Genomic DNA, 15,009 nt, shown 5'->3' on the forward strand with positions numbered 1-15,009 from the left:
ATTTATTATGAGGCCCAAGGGTGAATAATTTAGGGTGTCTGTTTTCTATGTGGATTCTGTGTGTCTGTACGGTTTCCAGATTTTACCATTCTGGATTGCTACATTTTGTTCCTTTTCACTTGGACTATGTTCTTTCCAGGTCTCCAATTATTTCCACTAACATCAGATTTTATGAAGGAAAAAACGAACTTTTTTCTACTATAGCCCCAGTCAGGTTATGTGCACTGTTTCTTTAAATTGGTAGGAGGAAACCAGACCACAGAGAGACTTTTTGGGAAAATCTCTAGCCCTGAAGTTCTACAGTGAAGCAAAGAGAAACAGAATACCTTGAGGGGTAATACAGTTGTGTCCTTATTTTCATAAAGTTCCTGGTTCAGTGTTAGAAGAAAGGGACTACTGTGATTCTTTCATTGTCACATGAGCAATGATTTACTCTTCTGCAGCATGTTGTGGTATATGTAGCACAGACTGGCCTCAAGCAGATATCAGAGAGTATTTTAAAATAGAGATTTCCTTCATTTTCTTGTTAGTTTATGGCAATCAATGTCACACCATTGCTCTTACATTTTTTGTCTTGTTCAGTGGCATATTATTTTCCTGTTAGTTATATATTTAAGGGTTGTCTTGCTGTTGTTTTTAGCACTCTGTGCAGGACTTTAGGGTTGAAATGGACACCTTTTCAGGTCCGGCTGTTGTCTGTCATCTTTGTGTGTAGGATGTTACATGTATATGGGAGGGAATCCAGGTGCTGCTGTACTTGTGCAGTATGTGTGCACCCCTGAGTGCGTGTGAAATTTGTCTCTCTGTATGTTTGATTATGTCTCTGTATGCATGTCCTAGAGAACTTAATAGGGCTTTATACAATAGGGTTCTGTAGAAATGAACCAGGATTTTATAAAAATTATTCTAAATCCATATAGAATTTAATAGAGAATGATGATATCCTTGCTAGAGAATGTTTAAACTATCCTATAGAATTGAATAGTGACTTTTATCCCTGTTATAGGATTCTGTAGACTGGCTTAGAAATTCTGCAGAGAGAATATTATTCTCTGCTCACTCTGTAGGACTTTCCATAAGCATATGTGCAGGTGTCAGTATATGTCTGACTCTGTGTCTGTCTGTATAGGGTATTCCCCTTTGTCTTTGAGCGGTTGGGAGTGTGCATTTATATGTATACGTATATCTATATGAGTTGGGTACACATATATGACTTTGTATGTGCAATGTGCATGTTTATGGGTCACTGTCTGTGTATCTCTGCTCTATCTGTGAGTGTAGGATGTATGTAGTGTATATGTTGTGTGCCTCTGTCTGGGTGCATGCATAGCGTACATATTTGTGCCCTCTCTCTGTGTGTGTCCATGCCTGTGTGTGTGCATACACTTCTGTACATATTTGTGTAGATTGTGTATAGGCCTGACTGTGTGTCTTTATATGTATCTGTCCGTGCCTTAATGGAGAAGATGTATAGAATGTAACAGGAATTAAACCAATAGAGATACTTAATAAGATTCTACAGAAATTACTCTGAAAAGCCACAGGATTTAATAAAGAAATCTGTGTCGTTTTCTTAACCATTCTGTAGAGTTCTATAGCAGGGTTATCATTCTCTCAACTTCTATAGGACTTTTTTATACTGGTATGATCTGTGTCTGTGTTCATATGTTGGGCATGTTGATGTCTCTGTATATTTGTGTCTCTTGATGTATGTATAGACTGTATGTTTGTGGGTGTCTGGGTGTGTGTGTGTGTCTTTGTATGTAGGATGGGTGAGCCAGATATTTAAAGGTAGTAAGGTGCCAAGCTGCATCTTTGGGCATCTAAATACCTTTAAAAATCTGGCCCTGTATGTGTGTACTGCATGTTTATCCCGGTCTCTGGGGGGGTGCGCACACCCACATGAGTCTCTGTGGCTAGGGTGTGGAACGTATGTGTGGTCTGTGTCTCTGTCTGAATCACTCCATGTGTCTCTGTGGGTGTGTGCACGTATCTCGGGGGTGGGGGTGGGGGTTTCGCAGCGAATCCCGCTGGCCAGGGAGGGTGTGAGAGTGTATCTGCATGTCCGTGGGTGTGAACCCCCCCCCCCCCCAGCCTTCCAGACCCTGGCCCCAATTTGCTTCCATCTCCTTGTTTGGAGGCAGCTTAGCCAGCAGGACCCAGGGCAGGCTCCAGCCCAGCCCCTGATTGGGTCTCCTCCCTGTCACAGAGACCCAAGCTGGAGATAATAATAATATATATATATATATAAAAAACCCAGCAAGAAAGCACCAACCACCCCCTCCTCCCAGGCCTCCCTCCCATTGGCTGCCCTTCCCTTTGTGTGCCAGGCAGCTGCAGTCCCAGCTCCACATTTGAATGTATATAGGGGATTGGAAGGGACCATTTCCATGGGCCATCTGTCTCCCAGCCAGCAGCAGCCCCGCTCCCACCTCCGCCCAGGAGCAGCACAACAAAGGGACCGCAGCCGCGGCAGCAGGCAGGCAGGATGGTACTAGTGCACGTCGGCTATCTTGTGCTTCCAGTGTTTGGCTCTGTACGAAACAGAGGTATCGCTTTATCCTTCGGGGCTTATTCGCGGTGGCGGGGGCTGGGGGGGTGTGTGGTTTAAAGGCACGATCCTTTGGTTTCTCTGGAGGGTTCCCCCCCCCCCTCCCCAGCCCCCCACCCACTCCTGGCTCCTCGTTGTCTCTCTGTCTTGCGGATCAGATGCAGGAGGGTGGTGGGGTGGGGGGGGGGAAGGAAAAAGAAAATCCAGCAACCGAGCTGGCGGGATGACTTCAAGATTCTTCTTTTTCGGGGTGCGGGGAGCCTCCTTCCTTTAAATCGGATCATCTGCCCCCTGCTTTCCACCTGACAAATCGAGCTCTCGGGTGGGAAGCCAAGCCCAGACCTATGCCCAGATGGGGTAGGGGGGCTTAAAAAAAAAAAAGGTATTTCTTTTTGATTTTGTGCATTCAGTAGGTAGCGATTTTATTTTGTGTTCTTGGCGTGTGTGTGTGCCCTGTTTACCCATTGATCTGTGCTTTTATTATTATTTATTTCCAAGCCGAGGTCTCTCCATAGCTTATCTCCCCCCTCCCCCCACTCTCTTGGGACCCGAGAGCATGTTCACCCTCTCTTAACCTTTCTTTTTTGTCCCTTGCTGTTTCTTCTGTAATGGACTAAAATAGCTTTGGAATTAGCCTACCGTTTTTAGGGGGCCCTTTATTTCTTTTTCTTGTTGGACATTCCCCCTCCCCGCCTCCCATCTCCTGTAATTTGTCCTCTTCTCTTTGGGGATTCGAATGTAATGTTGGCTCTGGAGAGCAGCACATCAGTCCGCAGCTCCATGGTGCTCTTATTGCTCAGAGATTTTTCAGAAAAAGCAGCGTGATGATGACTTTTCACAGAGATTTAATATGGGATGTGTATGGCCCTTGCATATTTTTTCCACCTCCCCTCCTTCCCATCCACCCCACATTCTGCTACAGACAATGGACTTGGACCTTCCCCCACCCCCTTTCTCCCTCATTCCTTCCATTTTCTTTCTATCAAAATCAGGATGCATTTAGAGTCATTATTATTTCTCAATCAGCCCCCCCCCCCTCTCTCTCTCCTTACATTTCTTTCCCTGGAAATGTTCCCCCAGCCTGACCTCCCACCCCTTTTGGCCTATTGTTGGTCAAGTCCCTATAGTTTTATTTATATATAAAATAAATTTTCTCATAAAGATGATGCACTGCTGTAATTACCATTGAGATCTTGGTCACTGGGGACCCAATAAAAGATGGGTTAAAATCTAGCACAATTAGACTCAGTCCAGATTCTGATCTCAGTTTACATTGCTATAAATCCAGAGTAACTCCACTGCATGGATGGCTTCAGATGCACTGATTTACACCCAGTGTGACTGAGATCAGAATCTGGTCTTTCCTTTCTTGCTGTTGCCCAACCACTTTAAATTTTATTTCCCTTTACTGTATGTGTACATATGACCCAGGTTGAACATAGTGGCATTGTTAACTGCAGTCTCTATTGTGATGATGGGATGATGACATTTTGCATTTATCAAATCTTTATTTTTTTTTCTTCATTGTGTAGCACAGTGAATGGTCAACTTGCTGCTGTGTGCTGTAGCCCTCTGCCTCTGCATTTAGCTGTATTGTGACACCCCTCTCTTAACCATTTCCTGTATCCATCCGAGGAAGGCATTGATATTTAAGCTGCAGTATCCCCTCTCTATGGGCTGTCTGTCAATTTCAAAAAGGCTTAGATTGATGAGATTTCTCCCTAACACTAATTTTTCCCCTCTCCCTCTCATCTGTGCAATTATTCTTATTATTATTTGAGAATGTCTAGGATTTTTTTATTATATACTAGGCATGCATTAAAAATAATTCAGACTGATGTTAAGCCCCAAAGTATAATTATCCTGATTAAATCATTATCATCACTAATTACACTGATTTTTAATACCATTGCTGGATGCAATTTAATGTTTTCAATTTCAAATTAGTTTTAGTGGGAGGGGAGAGGTTGTCTGCTTCTCTCCCCTAAATTTACATTTCATTTTGGGTTCTTTCATTTTACTTAAAACCGAACATACCCACAGAGAAACTGTAAATTGAGATTTGATCCATAAAAATGAACCATAAAAGACCCTGTGACAGAGGATACTAATGCTTAAACCTGAAGTCCTAAACCACAATTTTCTTGTAAAACTATTAGACAGACTGTAAGCTTAAATCTGCTCTTTTTAATTTCATTGTAGTAGCATAGAAAACAGGCCATTTCAGAATAGCTGTAGATAATAACAGCCATTTTTGTATCTTCATCTTGTTTAGCTAAGTACATTGCACTGTAAATTCCTGTTAAGTGGATTCATTTTGCTTTAGTTGGTGGATGCAGGATCTTGTGGGCTTGTTTCTAGTTATTTAGACAACCATTGGTTTGCCATCTAGAACGCCTTTATGACTAAACAAATTACAGTCAATCATAGGCAAAAATAATAATAATAAAATCTGCAATTAAATTAGCCTTACATTTAAAAAAAAGGCTTTGAAAAATAGTTGGAGAATAAGATCCATGAATAAATGGGGACACTAAGCATATGAACATCTGAATAGTCCTCCACCCTGCATATTAACAAGGATTATTCAAAGACTTTGTAATACAAAGGGGTACTGCATCTTTGTACATTATATATCACACACACTCTTGGCCAAAATTACACCACTTTCAACAGCTGGCCTCCATCTGTTTCTTTGAAAGCTGAAACATCCAGTATATACAACTGCCTGTTACAGAAATGATCCAAACACTTTATTTAGTGTATATAAATTGGACACAAACATTTGATCCATTAATACTGCTCCAAAGAAGCATATTAAATGGCAATTTTAATTAAATTATTTTTTTTTAAAAGGAGAGACTACTGGCAAAATGGTTTTCCATTAAACAGGGATAACATTTTCTGCTGTGCTAAATTACTTCCTGTTCTTATTTTGTGGGTAATTTTCTGTATCAAATATCCTTTGGTTGTGTATCTTCACCTTTTTTCTTGTACTAAAACTAAAGCATGGTCTGTATTTTTTTACATTACCTAGTTTCTGATGTAAATCTCTCTGTAGAGACATACCCTGCTGAAATGTAATGTGCTGTAGCCTATACATCTGCTCATTGTACGCTGCTTTTGTTCTGTTGCCCTTCCATAGCATGGTGGGCCTTGCCTTTTTGTATTGTGTGCATGATGACATTGTTACACACAATTCCACTAATACTAATATACAATCTCTCAATAAAGAAACTAGTTTTCCTATATTAACCTAGTGTGCTTTTTCTATTGCTGTTTTCCCATTTATTGTCGTATCCTGCTGTTTAGATTTTTTCCTTGCTTTCCCCATTGTAAGATTTGAGTGAATGAATTTCAGTACCACAGATATGGGGGTCTTTAATATTTCGATCCCATATCTATATTCAGCATTAGTCTGTGTATATCTACTGTACAGATACACATCCTATATTATCACTGTGCCTATGTATAGTTCTGTTTTACTTTAGAATGGCAAAAAATAAGTGTATAAACACACCCACACTCATTAATTATCAGAAGAGATTAAGGAGCCTGCTATTACTGCCTTCTGATGACAAGGTTACACATTGGTCATGAGTAATGAGAGGTGCAATGCCCCAAGATGGATGAGGGAAAAAGACGTTTTTATATGGCTGGCTTTATTAGCAAGAAGTAAATGAGTCTGAAAAAATATTTCCCCCCTCCTTTTTATAACCCTGCCCTTCTGAATATAACTATCCTGCCCACCATTTGGTAGGAGAGCAGTCCTTAGTGCCTAGATACTATGATGACTGGCACACTATAAATACCTTAGATAGACAGCTGGGGAGCTAGAGTAGTAAATGTGTCCAAGATGCTAAGGTTATAACTACACTTCCTGCTTGCACTATAGTGTGAAAACTTGAGGTCCACTCTTTTGAATATCTGATTTGATTAACAAGTTAAATATTGACATAGAAACTCAAGTAAGTAAACATGCACTTTAAAATATATGTAAGCACACAGAAAATTTGAATTCGCTCTGCACCTTAGCCAGTAGGGGAGTTTACTGCAGATGCTATGAAATAATAATGCAGATCACCCATCTTTGGTATCTCACCAGAACCCATTAAGAGGACTGTTTCCCAGACTTGCAGGAGGGCATTATTACATAATACATTTAAAATTGATTACATGTTGGTATTTAGGTGCCACTACAAGAGACTAAGTAGAGTCAGGGCTTCCAAAAACACTTTTTTGCACTAATTGCATTTCAAAAGAAGATGGAGAAATGCAGGGTCGGGTTATTTTCCTGTAAAGTAGAGCAAAAATTCAGCAGTTGACAGTTCCACCTATCAAAATTTCAGTGCACGACAAGTAATCTTACGTTTGTCCTGTAGAAAAAGGCATGTTAGAAACAAATGAAATCAAGTGATTAAAGGAACCCACACTACCTAAATGGTCGTCATTTGAAGAGACTCATCATTTTGCAAGGCAGTGCTTTTTCACTTTCTCCTAGCTGTATCCTGAGTTTTTTCCTCCTCCATATTCCTTTTCCATGTATCTCAGTAATTATTTGGCCATCATGTCCCTCCTGTATGACCACACACAATATATTTCTCTGCTCCCCCTTCTGGATGTACTGTATGCTTTGGCCCTTTGTTCTCTGCTCGAGCCTATTCCAGATTTGAAAGCTTAGCTGTTTTGCTGTGACACATGTACACGGACACATATGTAAGCAGGGAGCCTGTGCTTTTTTTAAGCTTGCATGAAGGGAGACATGCATGCCTGTTTGGGGCTGATCATTCTATTACATGATTTTTTTTTTTTTCCCCCACACAGTACAATGCAATTTTGTTCATGGTTTCAGAAAGTAAAAAATCCAACCAACCAACCAACCCCCTCACTCCAAGTCCTACATTTCCAACCCTTGCTAACCTGAAATATGCAAGCAGCTGTCCCTTTGTTACAGATAGTGGTTTCATCATACCAAGCCACCAGTTCTTATTTTGCAAATTAGGCTAATATAGATCAATATTGTTTGATACATTTTGAGGATAGTTTAGTAATCTAATAATACAGAAAGCTTCTGGATTAATGGGAACTCATGCTAAGCAATTTATCATCTGCATCATGTTTTGACCTATCTTGTTAGAACATGCATTCTTATGAGAGACAATATTTCTGCTTTCCCCCAACACTGTACTAGCAAACAGCCACAAGGCTTCCATGGTTCATAATTCATAGAATGCATCCACAGTTTAATAATTAATACCTTTGACACTAATTCAGAAAAGACATCTGGACACGAGAGAGCCATCTTTTTCATTTCAGTAGCCCAGATTGGGAACATTGGAGGCAAGCAAAGTGCTATTGTTGCTGTGGGTTTGGAAGGACTCACAAGGGTTTCTTGAAAGTGTATATTTCTCTCAGACACCCCCATGCATTAACGGGGTGTTTTTAAATAACATCCTTGTATAAGAGGGGGAATGATTATCCTGACCATGGACGCAACTGGGCCAGATTCTTAGGTATGCTAAGGTGCCTTTACACTGCTCTGGCAGCTTTAGAAGGGATTGAAATAGTTTACACACACTTTAAGCCCCTTTATGCTGCCAGAGAAGTTTCAATAAGAACCAGGCCCATCGGACCCCATCTCCTGAACCAAGCCGAGATTCTTGTCTCATTATAATCTGTAGCGGGTTTTTTTATTTTATTTCAGAAATAAACATACTGGGCCAAATTCTACTCTCATTTGCTGTGGCATAAATCTGGAACAGCTCCAGCAAAGTTTAATGAAGTAACTCTGGATTTACACTGGTAAGAGCAGAATTGGGCCCACGTATGTATAATGTTTAAAAACTAATGAACCCACTTCCAAATTAAAAAGCAAAAGAAACCAAAGTATAAATGGACTTGTGAGAGGCATGCAGTTAAAAATCCAACCCACGGCCTAATCAACTGTGAGTCAAGTGATTAGGGTTCAATCCTGCCAGGTGCTGCTGTGCAGAGTAACTCCTGGAGGCTGCTGAGTGCCCTGTGTGTGGATTTCCAAGAGAACTGTGGATCCTCACAACCTCTGAAACCAGGCCTCGTTGATTTAGGTTCCTAACGGTAGATTTAGCTGCCTAAAATTTTTAAGGCACTAAATTTGAAGATGATAGGCTTAGTGGCTATGAAACTTAAAACCCCACAGCAAGCAGGCCAAGATTATAGCAGTAAACACAACTCCTTAATAAGTATTGGTTCTTGTAATGTTAAAAAAGCCCAATGCATTGCACCAAACATATCACTTAGCTGCACGATCTGCCTATGTGCATAAGACTCTCTCAGTGCTTGTGTGGCCCCTGTCAGAGTGGTGTTACTCTGGCTAGCTGCATACTAGTTGACTACAGCATTCAGCTCTCTCCACAGCAAATCAAGGCCTGAATCCTGCTCTTTCTGAATCCTCAATTGCCCTAGTGAATGAATAGCATCATCAGGAGATTTTTGTCCATTTCAGCAATTTTTGGGGTGTCAGTCCTCTGCTGCACATAGGGTAAAATGTAAGACAAAAGGAGTCAGTGGGAGTAAACGACCCCCTCTCTCAAACGCCTCATGTATCTCACATGAAAACATTCCCTGTAATGCCATGAAGAACATGCAAAATGTTAAAGGCCAACTCATTCCTCCTTCATTTTGATGGAAAGAGTGGAAAGCCCCCCACGGCAGCTAAATGCTGTTACAGTGAGTCAACCCACCACAATTGTCACCCACTTCTGCACCAGCCCTTCCAGGCCAACTCTGTGTGTTCACGGCTCTGTGATTTCAGGGGATGTGGGGAGCCAGGAGTAAGAGCATCTGCACAGTGCCACTCTCCTCCACAATCAGCTTTTTCCTCAGTCCAAAATAATGTTGATCCTGCTACCTTATCTTACACAGACTCTCATTCCATGTTGTCAGCACCTCCTCCCCAAGGAGTTTTGGCTTAGTCATAGCCAGGGACTCAATGGAACAGAGCTCCTGAGGGAGTTAGGGGGCCCAGGGATCAGCAGAGAGGGACTAGGCCTCAGTGCACATTCCCTGGCCCTCTGTAGATCTCAGAGCATCCAGGGGGTGGGAGGACCACACCCCCAGAACACACAGGATGCTGAGTTTCCCACCTAATTTTGACCTGAGGTTTGTTCTATGGTAGGGAAAGATCTAGGCCTAAATGTAGAGCACAGAGCCGTATGGATGTCTGACAAGCCTCACTCCACTTACATGTATATTCTGGGGACAGCTCCTTGACCAGGCACATCCACCAAATTCACGTTGTGTTATTCGTATGAACAAGGCAGCAGTTTTACCATGCCTTTGTCGTGGCCTCTATCAAAAAATATGTTTACAGTGTTTTCTTCTGATGCCTGATGGGACCTGTCCCAGCAAACTAGTTTTACATGTCTAGATCCTCCATCCACAGTCAGTGGGAGCAAGGGCTGCTCAGCGCTTTCGAAAACCAGGCCATAAATCCTTACCATTCCTGCTAACTAAACACATCCCAACTTCAGGAAACCCACAGCTCTGGTTTCAGTCACCCTGGTTAAAGCAACCCCCCTGACTTGAAGGATCTAGTCTGTCCTCAGCTATGCATGTCCTTGGGGTAGTTGTGTGTGTATATATGAGGGCTGAATTAGGTTTATGTGACTTCAGTGGGGGGTGGCACCTGCAAAATTGGGATGAGAATCTGATCCAGCATTTTGTGGGGAAGATAGTCCTTCAGGCAGGAGGAAATAAGCTAGAGCCTGCTTCATGTGATTGCTAAGAGATACACCTGCTATCCCATGTATGCAACTGAGGCTTGCCAGTCTTCCTCCCAAAGATCAATTGTTTCTGAAATTGCACTAAATGGGTCTCCACAAGGGAAGTGCCGACTCTGGGGATGCCCCAGGTGTCTGCAGATGCTTTGCCAAAAAAAATGGCTAAGAAACTAAACTGACCTTTGGATACCAAGTCTGATCATGTTGACTCCAGTGGAGTTACTCCTTTGAGTAAGAGCAGAATCAGGCCCTATTGGCTAATTCCTGTGCTCTGTACTCAGTCCTCCATAGTCTGGTTAAACCCCCATTATAGTCAATAGACCCAATTTCTCTCTTTGCCATGGCTGCTTTGTGCGGCGCTGTGGATGTAACGGATCCCTAAAGAATAGGGGCTTAACTGGCCTAAGGAAGATCCCTACCGTAGGGTGAGGCTTTGGTGGTGTTCAGCTGGTGTCTAGGAGGAAAAAGGCTGCAGCTGTGCTTATCAAGTGGCTCTAATTTACAGAGAGCACAGGGAAGCTGCAAAGCCAGCCCAGAACTGGGAGAGTGCAAAGGTAGCTTAAAGCCATCTTTCCAGTCCCCTCAATTGCCCATGCTGTGCTGGGCACTCCTTGGTTGCTGTTGCAGACCCAGGCCACTATCAGTGGTCATTTTGCTCCAATAAGGATGACAAGATTGGGCTTGATATAATAAACGTAATGGAGCAGTAATAGGTGATGTCTCATAAGGATGCTGCTTAATTTAGATTTACCTTTGCTCACATAGCCAGTTTACTGTGACTCCAGGAATCAGAGTGCAATTACTGGGATTCTTGACCTTTGCAACACTCTCCAAGCATTATTCCTGCTATTCCCAGTCTTCTCTGGGCTGGGCTGTATGTGGAGGAAGCAGTGTGGTCATGAAGGCTACACGCACCAGCTTCTGGTCTCAGTTACCTCCAGTGACTCACTAATATGAATGGTGCCACTCTGGGTTTAGACTGACTGCCCAGTCCTGGGGTCCTTCCTTAAGCGATTGGAGTTCTTTCATTTGGTCTGATCGCCCGTCATGAAAGATGGATCACTTTCTTGAACTAGCAGGACCCATCTAGGCTGTAGTGGGCTCCAACAGTTTACCATTCTCATGCCCCTTTTGGGAATGTGTCCTCTGAACCAATTGCCATTTGCTGGGGAGATTTTGCTTAAAGGCTAAGAGCCAGTTTATTAGGCAAGGTTTTCCAAAACAGCTAAGTACACATTTTACCAAGTCACTGTGCACAGTTTAATAAGGGCCATAATTCAAGGATCCATCCCATATACACGTTAAAGGACAGTGATTGGTGTTCTAATAACCCTCTGAGCAGTTGAAACTGCCCTAAAATCATCCCTTCTAAGCGGCCTGATGGCTTCCAGTTTGCTTCCTTAATAATACGGAGTGTGTACCCATATAGATAGAGAGGCTATAGCATTAATAACGGGTGCCAAACAAGCAGCCTGAAGAATTCTGCAGGACATGTACAGCACAGGGTGCAGTAGAACAATGGGCTAACCTGCTAATGCAGAGGGATGACCTCTAAGGGCCGAAGGAGTAATTTAGGGCACATCTACAAAGCAAAAAAAGACCCACGGCAGAGAGACTGGGTCAAGTGACTCAGGTTTGCGGGGCCTGTGCTATGGGGCTCAAAATAGCAGTGTATACATTTGGGCTCAGGCTCTGAAACTTAGGAGGCGAGTGGGTCTCACAACCCAGCCTGAGCAGGAACATCTGTAGGACAAGCCTGAGTCAGTTGACCCAGGCTCTGAGACTACCTGCCCTAGCCAGGATTGTTTTGTTTTGCAGTGTAGACATATCTGAGTCCTCATCTCATCTCTGACCTTTGTGCTTTGACTGCCATTTGTCAGGGTGGAGTGTGTGCTCTGGAGGCAAGGAACTGGAAGGAAACCAACTAACTCATTACCCATAGGCCACCAAACAGCCATCAGATGATAGTAACAGCTTTTGATTAATAATGACCCGGGCTAGATTCTAAGTCTCTAACAGGTGACCTGGACAAGAAAGACTCTGTATCTCATTACCAATTCCATGTGCCATCCGGCTCCCTACAGAGTTACATTTTCTTTTATTCCAAACAGATCAGTTCAAAGCGTTCCCGAAAGGATTATGAAATTCATTTTGCAGTTCATGCTGTTCAGATCTTAAAGTATTGCCTTCCCAACTGCTGTGTTCAAGCATTCTCTAGAGAAATCTTGCTCTGGATGGGGAGAATGCGGACTTCTGCCCTCCCATACTTTTCCAGACCTGTTGCCTTGTCATTCTGGCTTCCTCTATTTGAACAAGCTATTAGGGGATATTGCATTTAAACATCCATCCCAGAGCAGTATGCATTTATAGTCCATCCTGTTATGTGGGGCTTTGGTACTGAATATGGATGGCTAGTAAAATAATTGAAAGTAGAAGGTTCCTTTTTTCCCGGGGGACTTTTAAACGGGCCAGACACTATGCTTAGGCAGCAGTGGAAAAGAAATCCCCTTCTCATTTGGGAAGTCTAAGTAGGAGAATACCACTAGAAATATGTGAACAGCAAGCCATGATGTATGAAGCGCTGTAGCCCAGTCTATGTCTGGGGATTTGCTGCAGAGTCTCACAGTCTGATCACTCCAGAAATATTAATGTCCACAGATTCATTCATCAGCACCCTAAAGTTTGCTGCTTAAATAATCAAGACTCTGTTTATTTCTTAGCCATTATTTTTTGTTTGGTGTCAAAGGTGAATTTAGCACTGAGATGGCTTGACGAGCATGCCTAATGAAGCCCTCAGTTTATCCACACAACAAGTACAGCATGAGATTCCCCCTTCCCTTTCCTACCAATGAACTTTACACTGACCTGGCGGGGCAAGAGAAGAGTTCTGTTTCCAGACCCATTCAGTCCTGGGCTTTTCTTCTGAGACTGCCAACAGAATGCACACAAAGGTGGTGGTGGGTTTTGTGCATTGTGGACACTTATCCAACCGAACAAGACCCACCCACTCACCTTCTATAGGGCACCAAACAGCCATCAATAGGAATGACTCTGTGATGACTGTCTAAGCTGGCTTTAACCCAGCAACTTAGAAGTGAAAAGCTCTGAATGGCTTTACCAGATCCCTGAGCCAACCATTCCTGATTGCTTTATCAGTATTGATCTGCGCTTCATTAGTCAGTCCAACAGTCAAACGTTCTCTGTACTCTGAAGCTTTTCTAATTTAATTTTAAAATAATTTCCTTATCTTCTCTGGAAAGCAAAACATTTCCTCTATTTTCTTAGAGGCTTCCTGCGCATGTGCCAATAGCTTCTTGTCCTCTCCAAAGTACTCCAGTGAGCCGGGGATGCTAAACGTAGTTGGCAGACTATATGGGATTCCGCGAGTTCACAATGCGACCTACGGTCACCTCTCCCAGGCACAGCCCATGGAGACTACAAGTCCCAGGATGCCATTCTCCAAATCGATCCCAGTGGAGGTTGCTCATACAGAGATGGAGCATACTGGGACCTGCAGTCCTCACAGACTTCTAAGACTATGCTCAGCATGAGTGCAGAGCTGCTACCCTGCTCCATTTCTGCACGTTCGGTGCTACCTGCAGTCTCTTAGTAAGTTGCAAAGGAAGCCATAAGCCGGGCTAAGGTTGGATGTCGCTGATGTAAAATTCTTACAATACTTGCTCTTATGCAGGAAGGCCCTGTGCACCTTCTGTCTGACAGTACTAAATGTCCCCAGTCATGGTCCTTGCATGAATCAGGGATATTTAATCAGACCACTGGCCATGTCCTGTGACTTTGCTAATGCTCTCAGTGATAGTTGCCTCCCTTGCCAGCTTGTAGGACCACAGGTAACAGCAACACAAGTAATTGCCAACTCTTCTGCTTTTAGTGGGAGTCTCACAGTATTTTGGTGTTTTCCCTAATGCCCCACTCCTGGGGTCAGGTGATTGGGTGAGAATCACAGTTCTCCCTTCAGTAAAACTACATTTCTAGCCCTCAGGGTTGTGGAGACAAACTTGAAAACATGACCCAAGTGCTCCCTAAAGCCTCAAAAACTGGAAGGCAAATGAAAAGAACCCACAGTTTGTCACTTTATTGTTAAAAAATCTCATGATCTTTAAGCCAATCTCAGACTTTTTTGGGGGGAGGGCTGACTCATGAATGTGTGGGGTTGGCCATACTGAGGCTAGGTTGAAAGCCTCCAAACAGTGGGAATCAGACTATGAGTTTCTTTAACCCTGCTGGTAGACACATGGGTAAGGCACAGGGGTCTAGCTGTGAGTTTTCTCCTCCTGTCTCTCAGAGGGTACGCGTGGGGAGAGGCAGGCATGAGTCGCCTCCCCCTCAGCTGCTGCCCTCACTCCACCCCCCATTATCGGCAGGCATGGGTTGCCTCTGCTCTCACTGGTTCTCTTCCTGGGACAAACGACTGTTCTGCGTTTTGCAGAGCTTGCATGAGACATGGACCTTCCCCCTGCCCCCCCAGAGCAGTGTGGTTCAAAGCAGCCTCTAGCTTTGTGCGTGCTTAACTGCTTGCTCTGCGCCCTCTCACATGGGAGACACCGATTTAATTCCCACTCATGGTAGTCTGCTCCTTGATCTTCTAAGAGGGAGGCAGAGCACTCAGGTCCTTCCCCTCCAACACAGACAAACACAATCACTTCTGAGCCTTGTCAGTGTTAGCTACAGAGCTCTTTA

At 43.3% G+C, this 15,009-nt stretch overlaps 1 protein-coding gene across 2 annotated transcripts in view; it reads left to right on the plus strand.

The window, feature by feature from the left end:
• Positions 1-2,298: 2,298 nt before the first annotated feature.
• Positions 2,299-15,009, plus strand: part of ARK2C (arkadia (RNF111) C-terminal like ring finger ubiquitin ligase 2C) — a 116,743-nt gene continuing 104,032 nt past the window's right edge. For both annotated transcript variants that reach the window (XM_084629464.1, XM_084629463.1), the window contains exon 1: positions 2,299-2,549. In XM_084629464.1, coding sequence (XP_084485590.1) covers positions 2,489-2,549 — 61 coding nt within the window. In that variant the 5' untranslated portion in view covers positions 2,299-2,488. The remainder of the gene's footprint in view (positions 2,550-15,009) is intronic.

Source organism: Lepidochelys olivacea (assembly GCF_965140295.1).
Source record: "Lepidochelys olivacea isolate rLepOli2 genome assembly, chromosome: 5".
Lineage (NCBI taxonomy): Eukaryota > Metazoa > Chordata > Testudines > Cheloniidae > Lepidochelys > Lepidochelys olivacea.